Genomic DNA, 15,317 nt, shown 5'->3' with positions numbered 1-15,317 from the left:
TCAGCAAAGTAGGAGACGGCAACGAAAAAAGTACTCCGAATGGTAACTGAGATGTTGCAGATGTCGCTGTTTGTTATACGTCATTGTTTAGTGGAATGGCGCGCTTTCCGTGTTTTTATTCAAAGTTCGAAGGAAAAGGAACAACGGTCGGGCACGTCAGGTTTCATAAAGGTAGTAAGAGAACATTGCGATCTACAAAAGTTGAGTAAGTACCGCATTTTTAATTCATCACGTTCGATAAATTGATATACGAGAGCAGTAAAAATGTCGTAATTTGAACCGCAGAACCGCGGACTGTTTAGTAAACCTAACCTCCTGAAAGTTATCGAAACGATCGACCACCGAGAATCCGAAAACGAAGATTCAACAGAAACCGGCAGCTATCGTTCGATATGTTTGCCTCCATAAAGAGAACGAGATCGATGCTTCTTGAGGGGCCAGTGGAGCTGACGAAACCTTTTATATTCGAGGTATATAACCTCGAAATTTAGAAATTATTTTCGTTGCAACAGCCAACCTTCTGTTATTTTTGATATTAGGATAATGCAAATATTGATGATTTCTGTATCAATATTTCGCAATAACAGGCTGCGATTCATTGGGCAGAATCAGGAGAACGAGTTGTTTACATAACACCGAATCCTTTGGAATCCTTGCCGGCGACTTATCACGATCGAACTGACATTGTGCCCGAAGCCTTCAAGCTCCTCAGATTCATGTAGGTACAAAAATGAAATTCCATCTCAACCAAGATGGAAGAATATGTAGAACGTTTGACGAATTTAATGGGATGAAAAATCTTTTGTACTAAAAGTTCTGGCGTACTCTTGTGAAAATTTCAACTTCAACAGTAATTTGTACCATAGTATCAGTGAATTTTCATTCTCAATTGTTTCAAAGGAAGAATGCTTCTCGTGTCATGTTCATGTCCTTTTTACGATCATTAGATATCCAGAGAATTACCAGAGTCTGATAGATAAGCTCGTGGACCTGGACAACTGCCAAGCATCGCCTTCGGTTGTTTTGATGGACGATTTGGACGCTTACGTTCGCGATGCGGACGAAATTCGGACGACTGCGTTGTTGGCGTTTATTCGGGATTCTGCCAATGCGTGCGCCAGGATCCGCGATGCTCCTGTTCGTTTGTGCATCGCTGCAGCGACAATGAGCAGCTTTATTCGTCGAGAATATTTCGAGGAGATCTGGCAGCTGAAATTGCTGAGGAGAGACGAGCAAGAGGCTGTCCCGCTCATTCGTTTATCTCGAATGAATGAAAACTGTGAAGAGGTCGCGCAAACGGAGAAAGTGTTCGATTATCAAAAGCTTCGCGACGGCGGTCTCGTTCTTAAACGCTTGTCCGAGACTTTCGTCCGCCCGGCAATGGTGTCGAGCGACGATAAGCAAAGGTAAACTCGCTTTTTGTTCCAAGTTTCGCCATCGCTGGGATAACATTTTTTTTTCAAATAGTCTCATGGAAAGTAGTTGCCGGGTGCACGACGTATGTAGGCGCAGTTTAACAACGAAGACTGAAATATCATAATTCCGGGTCGCGCTGCAGCCTGCCCGCGTCCTACGCAGCTTCACGCGCGTCAACGTCCATGTCCCGACTAACTTTTTATTCTCTCGATATTATCGCATTGCTGCGAATCGGCGATTCCCGTTAATTTCTTCGATTCTTCATGTTCGACAATACACACCTGGAATTGAGCGACGCTGCAACAATAAAAAATCTTCGGAACACGTGCAACATCTCTAACTACCACGAAGGACCGGGCTGGCAAACTTTCGCCTCGGAATCTGACAACGACGATATACGAGCTAGCAATCAAACGGAAACAAAACAAAAGCTTCGAATTCTCGGATACTCGAGGCTAGAACTCGTTGTTTGTTTTGTGGAGTTGCCCTAACCACGGTGCGGCCGCCTCGCACACCTGGTAACCTGTTTTTTTTCTTGTTTTATCCTTTTCTTTTTTCGTCTTTTCGCTACGAGACGGGAATCCCGGAGAGCGAGTGAGAGAAAGAGAGAGAGAGAGAAAAAGATTCACGTATCCCTGCGCGAGATCTCTTGGATCGAACGGTCAAGAGGAGAGGGGTAAAAGAAGGGAAAGAAGAAAAAAAGTGGAGATCTGAAAGCCGTAGCTAAAGGTGGCAGGAGAGAGGAGGAGCTCCCTTCATTCCTGTGAAGCTGCGCGTACGGGAGACGGGACGACTCGTAAATTATAGTTTCACGCTGATGGTTCTGAAACTGTGCGAAGGGAGTCTGCATCGTCCGCTGGCCGAACCAGCGCGGTCTGTCTCGCGCGTGACGCGCGAAGGGCGTGGAGGACGACAGGTCGCTGGAACATTAAAACTGGATTCTCCGTTTTCGTCTCTGACACTTGCGGCCCCGGCGGGTTCTCGCTGCTGCACCTGTGCGCCCGTGTATGCGTATCCACCGTATATAGACGAGGGTCTCGACGCAGTAAAGTTGCTTCTCGAGCGGCGTCCTATTGTCTGGCTCGGTCGAGAGAGCCGGCCGGGCCATCTCCCTCGATCCGATCCGGTACCTGTGCTGCCCGTGCTTCTCTCCTCTCTCCTCCTCCTCCACCACCACCACCACCTTCGTTTCTCAACTCCGGTGAGTTCGAAGAGGCGCGGATATCAGCCGCCTCGCATGTAGCTAATATTCAAACGCGATCCCCTACGTAACGCGTCCGTTCTCGGATTACGGTAGCCTCGATCCGAGAGGAGGCGCGACAGATCGTTCGGTCTAATATTTTATTCTGATCTTTCGCAGCTCTCTTCGTTCGCCGCTTTCTCCGCGGGACAAGTGTCCAGAGTCGGGGACCGAGGGAACATGCGGAAGAGGAAAAAAGCCAGGAGTTCTCTTGCTCGGGAGTCAACAGGTGTGCCGGGTTCTTCTTCGAGCCTTCGTACGTCCCGTACCCCACGCCGTGCCTCGTTCGAGCGATCGATCGTTCGAGACGCGCGAAGCCTTCGGGTGCTCGCTTGTGCGTCAAGCATTTATTCATCGAACTCTTCCTCTCGCTGATGGATCGACGAGCCGCCGTGGTGAACGAGAACCGATCCCCGCTGCCTCGAGAACCGGGCTCGAGGTCAAGGGGGACTACAAAATTGAGCTCCAGTTACTAACTAATGATACGGGGGATCCTCCGAGCGGCTCTATGTCTCCGTGCATACGCGCGCTTCTCCTACATGTAATGCCGGACGATGCTCGCACGGGGCCCGTATGCGTACGAGCGTCATCCGTGCTCCCCCCTCTTGAGAGCTCCGCTCGCGTTAACGGAGCTACATTCCAAACCCTGTAACCAGTTTCAATTCGATTTTCGTCTTCGGCCCGGGAGAGGCTTCTGTCCGTGGACCGTTCAAATACATCGCGGGGGACGTCACCGCAACGGGAAGAAACGGATTATCCATCCTCGAAGCCCTCGCCGCTCAGCGCCTCCCCATCCTCCCAGCTTTCGCCGGAATAATCGAGCTTAACTATCCTCCAACCCGAACGGTAATCGACTTGATTGCTGATAAAAGTCCTCGTTATCGGACATGCAACCTTTACAACCGTGCTTACTTTACTGTGTTGAAACCCACGCACGAGTACCCTAGTTTTCGTCTCATTCTTATCTCCTCCTTTCTCACGTTCGAATAATCGGATCGATAGAGAGCCATTTCGAAACGAGAAGACGCCTTATTCGTACACCGCGAATCTCCTTCACCGTTCGATCACGTGACCCGCTATGATCTTAGATCAGGGTACAAAGAAAAGCAATTGGCGATACCGAGCGGTTCCTCTGAACGAGTTGACCCGCTGGTACAAATATCTGGCAAGGATTGACACGTTCCAACATCTCGTGCTCGTCCGCTGGAAACACCAAACTCGTATCTCTTTTTTCATTTCTTTGCAGCACAAAAGATTGTCGATAAGAATCGTTAGAAATTTCGACTGGAATTAGTTGGAACTTACGTAATCGATCGCTGTTTCAGATCGCGGCGATTGTGCCCAAAAAGCAGCCCGGTCATCTCTGCAATCGTGCGCACGGTTTCCTCTCTCTCTCTCTCTCTCTCCCTTATCGCTGAATTTATCGATGGAATTCTTATTCGTTTTGACGAATACGTCGAATTATAAAAAACGACGGGACTTTCATTCTCGGTGCTGACTCCGGACCCGATACTCCAGACCCAAGGACCGTTGTCTATTTTTTCTTTCTATTTTTAGAACGAGTAACAATAACTTGGGCACAGCTGGTGCAAGATAAATGAGCTTAAGGCTCATCCGAGCTTTTACTTTTGACGGAGCGAAACGTTGATACCGAGCGATGTACACTCGTACACGTTTTCTCTTTCTCTGCAGCTCGCTCGGTGGTAGTCTCGTCGCCGTATTGAAACGATACGAGGAAAGAAAGAGCGGCTGCGGCGGCGTTCGATGGGAGATGGAGAGGCACGCTCGCGCTCGCATCCGAGCAAGATCGAGACGAACGTCGAGCCGACGGACGGCAGTGTAGCGGCGGCGAGAGCGGCCAGTTACTGGCAAGTGCTCTCGGTCTCGAGTATCCGAGTCTCAGTCGCGTACCAGCGCTCGCCACGGGCGTACGAGATTTATCGAATGCGCGATCGGGACACGATCTTCCGAGTGGGGAAAAACGATCATTCCAAATAAAAGTACGACAGTCGGGCTCGCGCGCGCGCACCCCGCACCAATAATATTTATATTTGGGCAAAGGCGTACACGTCCTTCGCGCTATACGCTACGCGATCCCGCCCGAGGCACTCCAATTTTCCAATCTCTCCGCCGCATTTTTCTTTGCTCCGAAGATGCGCGCCCGCGCGCGCACGAGCCACTTGGAAAATGAAGAATTTGGAAAAATATGAAAAGAATGAGGCGAAACGTAGCGGAGAATAACGGCCTCCGTCATCCCCGATCGTTTATCCATTAGAGTAGTGCTTCACCAGTTTTGTTCTCCCTCAGCCGAGACCGACTCGCTTGATAAAACTCCTCGAAACGTGGAACCCATCGAAAGCCGGAAGAACCTCGTCTCATCGGATAAGTGCAAATTGATCTGAGAAAGATCTCGCGACAGAGCTCTTCTCGACCTCGTAATAATCGGCTCGTTGAGCGAGGATGCCAGATTTTACTTGGCCCGGTTTTATTGCGCGGTGAACGAACCAGCACAGTGTCGAAAACAAACAACGAAACGTCGTCGCCGACGTCTCGGAGTAAACTCTCCATCTCCTCGGATACATGCTCTCGTGATAGACCCAACGTTCGACCATTTATTCCACCATGACGATTGTCAGAGTGGCCATTCTCGCCCTCATTCTTCGAGATTTACAACACGTCGAAGCCTCGGTAGCCCTCAATCCGGCAAAGGTCAGTCTCATCCCGTTTCCTCCCTCGGTACGTTCAATACTCTTTTCCCTCGCCTCTTCTCTCCCTCTTGTTCTCCTATCGATTATTCACAGTACAATGACGAGTCCCCCGCGGAGTTAACGGAGCTTCGTTCTCGCTTAATTACACCAACCTCGTTGCCACGAACGTTCGTCTCGCCGACTTCTCCATTTAAAATCCTCGAAAAATGTGCTCTCGTCGATCCTCATCGTTTATTCTTGGCCGGCCCACAATCGTTCGGAGCGAATAATTGCCCGAGCGATTCTAGGGTTTTAACACCATTCTTGTCGTGCCGCATTATTCCTCGCCGGTCGCAAGGGCCAAACCTTCGGAAAGGACAGGCAGGGGCGAGAGCTGTCAGATTCGTATCACGGGTTTGGCTCACTCAAGCGAAAAAGCGGATCAAGACTCTCCAAGAATTTACATGGCTCCCGAACGAATAGATTTTTTAAACCTGAGAACGCTCGGAGCGGGAGAGAGAGAGAGAGGCGCGCGCCCGCGCTCTCTCGTCCGCACGACCTTGCAAGGATTCTCACCTCGTACAGATTTATATACAAACTCGCCGGAGTCGACGAGAAGAAATTCCGGGTTGGAGGCAGCGGCGGCGGAGGTGGAGGAAACGAGATCGACTGACGCGAGTTCTTTCTCTTACTCCCTCGCTTTCAATGCGGCTCCGTTTATTTATATTCTTCGTACTTTTCAAATATTTATCGATCGTAGCTCGAAAAGGTTCGAACCGGATCGAGGACGGCTCGTTCGCGAGTACGCAACTATTTCGTCCACGAGACGGAGCGGAAGAAGATAGAGAATTATCGCGCGCCTCTGTCCAATTGGATCGTCGACCATTCGATGGAACATTTATTCCCCGAGCTCAAACTTTACGTATACGAAGCTCTTCGTTCGAATGTTACAGATTTCGGAGTCATTTACGATTTGGCCCAAGAGTCAAAGAGTTATTGTTATTCCCGTGCAATACAGAGTTTGGAATTTCTTATTTTTTCGCTTTTTTTTCAGCTACTTTGGATCGCTTTTGAGAAAAGTTCGTCCCGAAGGCGCGATTGTAAACGTGCCAGGAACGCGTGGGGCCGAATGCTCTCGAGGCGCGAGCAGCAAATTAATGCGGATTCGCCGGACGAGCCTCTTCGAAGAAGTTTCCGTCGGGTACGAAGCTCGAGCGTCCGATAAACCGGAGCTGGTGCGAGGCGCCTCGGGGGTGTGCAGTGCAATCGCGGATCGCCGATCGAGCCGATACTCGCGCGAGGAGTAGAATACAAGAAAGATTTCTAATGCACTTAATGCGCCGCTCGAGGAGCTCCGTCCGCCCGTTCGTCTGTCAGCCCGCACGTATTCGCCGCGTACGCGCGTGTGTACCCACGAGTCGTCTCGTTTATTACGAAGCAATTGGCTCTGACCCTCGGCCTCGGGCCGGTCAACAAGGTACACCGACGTCGCGCCGCCACGCCGCTCTCTCGGGAAACGATCCAACGCGTGCACGAGACATCGTCCGCGCTCTTCTCCGAATTCACTCCGCCACGGAAATTACACCGGCGTTATCAACACGCGAATAACTCTCGCAGCGGCACCGAGAGAAATTCCGTTGCCGGAAAGTCCTGACGACCGTTGGACTTTTTTCAAAAAATAAGAGCAGCAACAGGCTCGATTGAAGAACAGACAGGCCGATCGCTGGCGGGAATTTTCGACTCGCCTCCGACGAATGGTATTTCAGGATAGATATTTTCATATGTTTCTACGCGCCGCAGGCTTCGGGGCGATCTCATCGGACGTCGTTATTGTACTTTCGAACGTTTGGACTGAATCACGGGCGGGGCAACTATCACTGGTTCGCAGATGCGAGCATCGCTCTTCTCATGCGTTTTATAATAATAACAATGACAATAATAATCTATGATGCTTTTCGTTGCAGGCTCGGCGAATCGGTTTTTCATATTTCGCAAACGATAGCGCGCGGTGTAAAAAGGACGGATGTAACCGGCGGATCATTGCCACGGTCTCGCTATTGAGCGCCCGAGCAACTTTCTCGAATCTCACGCGTCATACTCTTCTTATCGACGAATCTCCATTATCTCCCGTCAATGTCGCGTTTCATTGAGATTCCAGAGCATTCGCTAATTATTATGAAACACATTACATCGCGGCGCCGCGTTACTACCGCCGCTGCCTCTCGGACCCTCCGCCGCCGCCTTTCTCGCGGTATGACGAGTGACACACAGAGGCTGCCACTGTCCGCGTTCCGATGCGATTATCGGCCCGGATCTCCGCGCCTCGCTCGCTGTCCGAGTTTAATCTCAAGAAGCCTGGCGCCAACGTGCGTCACACGCGAAAGTCAGACGGAAGTCATCTCGTTTCGCGGCCTCAGGACCACGAAAAACGAATGAGCATTCCGTCGCCGTTACTCATCCGGACATTCCGGGCGTAGGATATACGAACGCGCGTCATTCCTGTGGTTCGTGTACCGAAGAAAGAGTTCACCTCGGAACGACTCCGCACCTAAGTTCTGTACAAACAGAACTTTTGAGATGAAATTATTTTGGCCCTGGCCGCGATATTTGCCGATGTAACGACGCGGTAATACCGTCGTCACTTCCGCGTAATAGTAATCCCCGCCTCTCGCTCGCTCAAGTTATCAGTATCGCGTACTGATCAATATTTGCCGAACGTGCGAGCAAACGCAGGTAGCAGCAGGAGAGGCCGTAAATCGCGGGGGCCTTGAACGTACGGGATTCGAGTATATTTGAACGAGCAGCGAGGGTGTTGGGGCTGCGGCTCTTTTTTTTCTAGAGACGATGTAAAAGAGATTAACCGAGTTACCAGTGCAGCGCGCACCAACAAGCGCGCGGGCTCTTTCATCACAATTAAACTTCAACTCGTTTACTCTGCCGAGCGTAAAAAATTCGGCTGAGATAAATGTTTGTCGTGTAATAACTCGAAGCTCGTGTTTGAACGATTTTACAGGAGGACTGCAGAAAGAGGATAGCGGAATGCACGATGGCCGGGGCGGAGGCGAATAAGCCAGTTTGCGGGAGCGACGGGGAGACGTATCCGAGCCAGTGTCAGGTCGTTTCGAAGCAATGCCAGGGCGAATCTCTCCTCATCAAACACTCGGGTCCATGCCCCAGTACAGTATCGTTTTCACTTTTACGATCACACTTTTTCGTTCGTTTCGAAGCACGTTTAATTTGCTCATTGAATTTCGAATTTGCAGAAACACCGGCGTGCTTCTCGGCCCGTTTGACCGCGCGACCGGGTGCCCGTCCAGTTTGCCGTCCCGACGGGACCTACGCGCCGGTTCAGTGTCACACCGAGACCGGATACTGCTGGTGCGTGACGCCTCAAGGTCGGCCTCTTCCGGATACATCGGTGAAAAATGAGAGACCAAAGTGCGGTGGCGATCGAGTCGCGGTTGCAGCCGCTCCGGTCTCTGTGACGCCCGGTCAGAGAAGACGAGCCTCGCCCAATTGGAAACAGCGACGACAATACACCAATCGTCACAGAAATACGTGCGATCGAGCTGAAAAATCCAAATTTAACGACAATCTTATAGAAAACTTCAAAATTGAGTACAGACGAATCAACGTTTCCTTCGAAGGTGAGCGCGCGCGCGCGCGCGCACCACTCGTTCTTATCCTTTTCTTCGGTCACTCTCTCTTTCCTTGGAGTTTTGTCTTCCTAGGCGAGTCATTTAAAAATAACGTGTAGAATAATATCGCATGGGAAAGCTCGGCGTCGAACGGTGTCGCTGTCCCGTTGTCGTTCCTCTTACCCGTTCTCTCGTCAATACAGTGATTCTGCAATTTTGCTAGTTTACGCGTTACCGATTTCCACACGGACGGCGCCCAACCGAGCGACCACCGCGCAGGCACGTATACGAAACAACCGTGTAGTATTCCAGTATATACCCGTGGATCCGATTTATTTATAGAAGCACGCGTTTATCCTCGAGAAAAATGTTTACGCGGTTAACACACCGAGTTTTAACAAGAGCGGCACACGTCGAGCAGCACGTACGCGCGCCCCACTTGGGCGTAGCTCCCGCTCGAGAAAACCTCTCTGCCGCATAACGCGACGGGAAGGGGGAGGGGGTTACACGGAAAGAGCCAACGAGAGAGGCAAATAATCGCATCTTGCCGTTCACGTACGGTACGCAATGAAAGTGATAATTGCTTCTACTTGGCGCGTTGCATCTCATTATTATCGCATAAGCGCGTTATTATCATTCTCCTCGTAAACGACACGCTGCATCGAGTATGTTGGACGATATTATCGAGATACGCGCACCGAATCCCCGATCCTCATCCAGGGATATACGTGTAATTCACCTCGGAATTTTTCTCAATCTATTCTCGATGGGCGGCTGAGGGGGGAGGAAATTACTAATGATTTGAAAAACCTTGATACAAGAAATTGTGATTTTTGTCAACAGGCGAGAAGAATGTGGAGCGAGTATTGTCCTGGAAGTTTGTTACTCTCGACAAGAACGGGGACGGGCACCTCGACAGAGCCGAGTACAAGGAGCTGAGGAGACTCGCCAAGAAAGCAGTCAGACCGAAAAAATGCGCCCGTACGTTTGCCCGTACGTGCGACCTCAATCAGGATCTCAAGTTGTCGCGCCAGGAATGGGGTGCTTGTCTCGCCAACGATTTTACCCGTAAGACTCGACCGTTATAATCTCTACCCTTTCACCACCACCACCACCACCACCACTACCCAACCTCCTACCTGGCATATCGTAGGTACTCGCTCGTTATCCTCGATATTCGTACTGCTCGTACATTCATAAAATATCCTCGTCCACGTTTCCTCTATTTTTCCCCAACATTTCGCTCGTTTAGGCTTACGTTTCGAATTGATAAACTGCGCGATACGTTTTCCGGCCAGTCAGCTTTCGACTCGTTGATCGCCGTTGTTTTTTCTTCCTCAAAATAAAACGTTTGTCCGCCCGCGCTCCGGCACACGCTCACGCGTCTGCATTAAATAATTGTCCAACTAGACGGAGGAGTTACAACGACCGTATGATACGGACTCTCTTACATACTCGTTTAGCTTCTTATCGAAGAGAACAGGATATTATTGTCATTCGCTCGCTGCTCGCTTTCGCCGTTGCCCCCCCCCCCCCCCCCGCCCTTTCTCTTCGTCTCCTGACCCGACGTTCGTAAATTCTGACGGAAGCTTGCCCACACACCCGTGAGACTCGGAGAGGGAAGAAAATTGGTAGCAATTGACTCTCGCTCTCTTCAACGCGATTCCTTTGAGAAAGAGAGAGAGAGAGAGAGAGAGAGAGAGCTCGTAGGTAAGCATCGTCGTCTCGCTGTCACTTACTGCCGTCGACGATTGTTCCACCCTTCATTCGCTCTAATAGTCTTGTGACAATGACGAACGACCACGATTTTCTATCTTTCTCTTTCTTTATGTACGCGAGATAATCTCCTCCTTCTACTTTTCCTCCTCTTCCTCACCTAAGCCGTTCGGACACTCGTTATTAATTCGCTCACGGATCATCGACGCGCCGCTCCCGCGACTCGATGTCTTTTCTTCAAAATTCTTCTACTCTTTCACACGCGCTCGTCCAACTATCGTTGTCGGTATATGCTTTTTTTTTTTTTTTTTGTATTCTCAAACTCTGCTCTCTGATAATTTGGAAAAAATCACATCTTCCGAAAAGACGATGATAATTTGATCTATTCTCGGTTAACCGAGATGCCTCGGGCAATCGTTGACGAACAGGATAATCGTGAATTGCAACGGAGGATCGGTTGATTTATAAAACTTCAATAAACGGGGTGGGGTTCGAAATTTCGAATAACCGAATTGTAGAATGGTCGATATTTCGAAATTAGAGAATTAGAGAATTAGGAGAAAAATAAGTAATTCGAAATTCTTATTGCCGATCGACTCTTTAGCAGATTACGTCTTTAATCGAATATTTTTTCTTTGAATTAGCATTTATTCGAAAATATATATTTCGATAGTTTGCATTTCGAATGCAATTTTTACAGACCGTACGAATGTAAAAAGTTCATATTTTCGAATTCAAAATGGAGAGTAATTGTTTTACAGACAGACCAGAATATAGAGTAGCAAAAAATCGAAAGTGAATTTTTCGAGCCTATAAAACTTGGATATGCGGAATAGCGATAGCTCGAAAAGGCGAAAGTCAAAATGGCGATGTTTAAAATTGGAGATCACCGGTCTGAGTAAGTGAGTGAGTGAGACGCGTGTATTTGGAGCTCCGTTGCATTTCTTTATTACGATCGATCGACTTTCCAACGTTTCGCTATTTTGACTATTCGACTTTTTGGTGTTTCAGTATTTCAACCTCAGTAATATTTCGTCTTTCGTTATTATATTTTCAAAATTGTGAATTTTCACAGTATCGCTGACTATAGTAATTTATGAATCGAAAGAGTGATAGTCGAATTTTCGAAAAATCGATATCTCAGTAATCGTTCTATGGGCGATTGTTACATTCTATTTTCGATGTAAAGGTGCTTCGAACCTTGCAGTTTCTGCTTCATTTATTTTCGGCATTCAAAGCTCTAGTCGAATCTATCCGTCTCCATATTATCATTCGAAATTTATAAATTCGAGATTTTAGCTGTTCGAAATTTTAGTCATTCCAACATTTGTTCCCCACCCCAATAAACGTACTACACTTTGATGAATTTTAATAACAAAATGTAAATGAGCAACGAGTTACGAAATGTAAATGAGTCAACGAAGAAAAGTGTTGTTTTTTTTTCTCGTCTCATTTCGTGCCCGATTTCAAATTCGTTTCCCCTTAGTGCGTAAAAAAACTCGAAAAACCGGTTTGAAATTAGAAAGAAAGAAAAAACAATCCGATTAGTCGCTCAGATCAGTAATAATAATAATAATAATAATAAAGAACACGAAGCGAAGGGGGGCGGGCGTAAGAGTTTGGTTCGGTAGTAGCGAAAAGCCCGAAAAAATGAAAGGTAAAAAAAAGCATTAGGTATATGAGCCAATTGGCTGAGTGATACCATTGTTATCATTTAGTACGTTTGTTCTTGTCGCTGAACGGTGCAGAGGGCCGTCCGAGGGTGCCCGAGGCCCAGAGAACCAGGGCCACGGACCAAGGTGAGTTCCCTTGCGAATCCGCGAGGAGAATTCCCATGTCAGTCTACCGAGAGATCGATCTTTCTTCTTAATTGGACCACAAGAATGCTCGCAGCAGTGTGTAACGTTACTCGAATAATCGCGGCTTTTTATAAAAACGCGTGTCTCTCGGATACGTGCTCGCTCGCTCGCGGACAGTTTGAACCAATATTTGCCTGCGACTCGAAGAGACTAACGTGGCGATGCTCCTCGAAACGCGCGCGACCACAAGCCGCTGCATTTATTCAAACGACCATCATCCCATTACTGTCACTGGCTATTTCACGCGTGCGCTTTCAATTTTCGCCACATCCGCCTTGATTTCGCCCCTCTTTCGTTCTTTCTTCCCTTAGCATTGATCCCTCGTAGGCGTCACCGCATCTGCGAGTGCCGCGGAAAGTATTCCTTTCTCTATTCACGTCCGTCCTTGCTCCCCCCGCCGCCTTTGCACAATCCGATATCCGCAATTGCTCAAAATAATTTTAAAAATGCTCAAAAACATGGAATTACGCGCGTAAGAGCAGAGCGATTACCCCACGCGCATGACCCTGTCCCGAGGATTCACACGAATTGAAAGAATCTAGGTGCTTTTCGATCGAAAGCTCATCTAATCGCACGAACCGATCGTACGTTTACTCCCGAATCGCCTCAATTTACTAATCACCTTTGTATCGTCGTTAAGCTCTTAAATCCCTGTTATATTGCGGAGGTGGTGACGCGTCATCGAGGAATTGAAAAAGATGGAAAATCCTACCCGCAAAATCTCTCGTATACTAACGCAACTAATTTATTCAAGGGTTTGTCTTTCGCTCGATCGTTTAAGTATCGTGATTGTTATCAACATTGACTTTCAATTGACAGTATTGAAGGGTAATTCTCCGCCGGTTCACGCGCGACCAACCTTCAACGATGATCCTCCGGACACGAAGGAGGAGATCGACGGTAAGGGAAACTGCGATGTGAGAATAACGAGTATAATGAACTTTGCGAGTAGCTCTATACGTTTAAATAATTCGGTCGATTGATTTCGGTTTCAGCGAACGATTGCCTAACGGACAGAAGATCCGTGATGGAGGACGAGCGACAAAATTCGCAGGAAAAATTTTACATGCCCCATTGTACGCCCGACGGACGATATCACAAAGTTCAGTGTTACTCGGGCTATTGCTGGTGCGTTTATCAAGACACGGGTAAACCGATTCCCGGCACCTCCTCCAAGGATCGCACGCCAAACTGCAACCCGGCCCCGCTGCCGAGCCGTCCCATGAAAGGTAATGATCTCGCTTGTGTTTTGCCCACAGGGCTTTTATAGAGACTCGCATTGCATTGACACGTGGCTTCGTCGAACAGGGTGCCCGGAGATAAAGAAGCAACTGTTCCTACGCGACCTCATGGACCTTTTGGAGAAAAAGATGAAGTCGTCGTCGGGTACGAGCAGTTCGTCCGAGGCCACGGACGAGAAGTGGATCGTTTCGAAGGAAGAACGAGTTGCGACATGGCACTTCGTTATGCTCGATAAAAACAAGAATAAAGTACTCGAACGCAAGGAGTGGAAGAGTTTTCGTTCGATGGTCGCGAACAATCGTCAGCTCCGAAGATGCGGTAAAAAATTGCCTCGGTACTGCGACATCAATAACGACCGGAGAATCAGCATGACCGAATGGCTGAATTGCCTCAATGCTCAACGACCTGCCCCAGGTAAACCCAAATACCCTCATATTCTCTTAATTAATACAATGTCACTTTACCCCATCGGATTATATGGAATTTTATTTCAATGGTTTTCAGCTGACAGCTTGGAGAAAAGCTCGACCACCAAACCTCGAAGAATGGGACCGAATCCGCTGGATACGTTTCTCAACGGTGACGATTAGTCTTATACGCCCGTCTCTGCCTGTCTACCACCAACCTCACAACATTTAACACGATAAATAACTCTTCTTTCCGGCCTCTCGCCATCTCACTGGCACGGCGTTGCGTATCCTTCCTCCGTCGCTTTCGCCCCGACGTCAGATTCCGCCTACTTCCGAATTCCTCCTTCGTATTTTTCGTACAGTGATCAAATTTAGCGCGTACGTTACGTATTTTATAGTTTTCAATGTTTTTTTTTATTTTTATTTTTTTTATTTCTTTTTTTTTTTTTAATTTTTTTTATTGTTAACCGTCGGCAACGAACAAAACTGTACCAGAGTATTATTATTATGCGGGTGGTCTGTGTGTAGTATCTTTGTAATATATTTATGTGAATATAACACGAACGGTGCTCGCGATCGTGCCTCGTCGCCGTAACGTCGAGCTTTCCGAGAAAAAGTGATCAATCATCAGGCACTACCGAGATTAACGATTCGACCTTTGTTCGAGCTTATATTTGCGTCTTGTATGCTGGACCAATTAATACGATATTGTAGAAAACGAATATCTTAGTAACGATAATTTGCATCGACCACTAGGCAAAGTGCTACCTCGTCGTCAGGCAGGCGGACCCCGCATTGTTCGAGTATATCTTGTACCCGAACAACGGGGGGTCCAACTGCCAGGTGACATTGCCGAGACGCTGCCGACCTCTAAACCGTTTCCGGAATACGATTTATCTCGTTTATCGAGCCACTTTGTTCGGGTGAACACTTTTTTTCGGTTGGAGACTATAAAACGTTGACCATCGATTAAACCGATCAATGCGGGTACTCGTCCAATTATTAATCACAGTGGTGTCTTGTTCCGTCGCTCTTTTCGACGCCTCTCACTATGTACAAGTGCAATAAATGTATTTTATTACAAATATATCTATGTTTAACGGGGGGTC

General features: G+C 48.2%; 1 protein-coding gene across 4 annotated transcripts; it reads left to right on the top strand.

Moving 5' to 3' along the window:
* The first annotated feature begins 1,387 nt into the window (after positions 1–1,387).
* Positions 1,388–15,295, top strand: magu (SPARC related modular calcium binding-like protein magu). Of its 4 annotated transcripts, none has more exons than XM_043421211.1 (9): positions 1,388–1,406; positions 8,357–8,519; positions 8,607–8,990; positions 9,825–10,049; positions 12,446–12,496; positions 13,376–13,456; positions 13,552–13,785; positions 13,865–14,212; positions 14,303–15,295. In XM_043421211.1, exons 2-9 carry the CDS (start codon positions 8,390–8,392, stop codon positions 14,386–14,388), a joined length of 1,539 nt encoding a protein of 512 aa, XP_043277146.1. In that variant the 5' UTR covers positions 1,388–1,406; positions 8,357–8,389; the 3' UTR covers positions 14,389–15,295. The 4 variants fall into 4 exon arrangements, with proteins under 4 accessions (XP_043277146.1, XP_043277116.1, XP_043277125.1 ...); XM_043421181.1 differs by lacking the exon at positions 1,388–1,406 and adding an exon at positions 4,535–5,392; XM_043421190.1 differs by lacking the exon at positions 1,388–1,406 and adding an exon at positions 4,537–5,365.
* The last annotated feature ends 22 nt before the right edge of the window (positions 15,296–15,317 follow it).

The sequence above is a fragment of the Venturia canescens genome, chromosome 1 (genome assembly GCF_019457755.1).
Source record: "Venturia canescens isolate UGA chromosome 1, ASM1945775v1, whole genome shotgun sequence".
Lineage (NCBI taxonomy): Eukaryota > Metazoa > Arthropoda > Insecta > Hymenoptera > Ichneumonidae > Venturia > Venturia canescens.
Note: the sequence above shows the minus strand (reverse complement) of the source record. Positions and strands in the feature narration are given on the sequence as shown.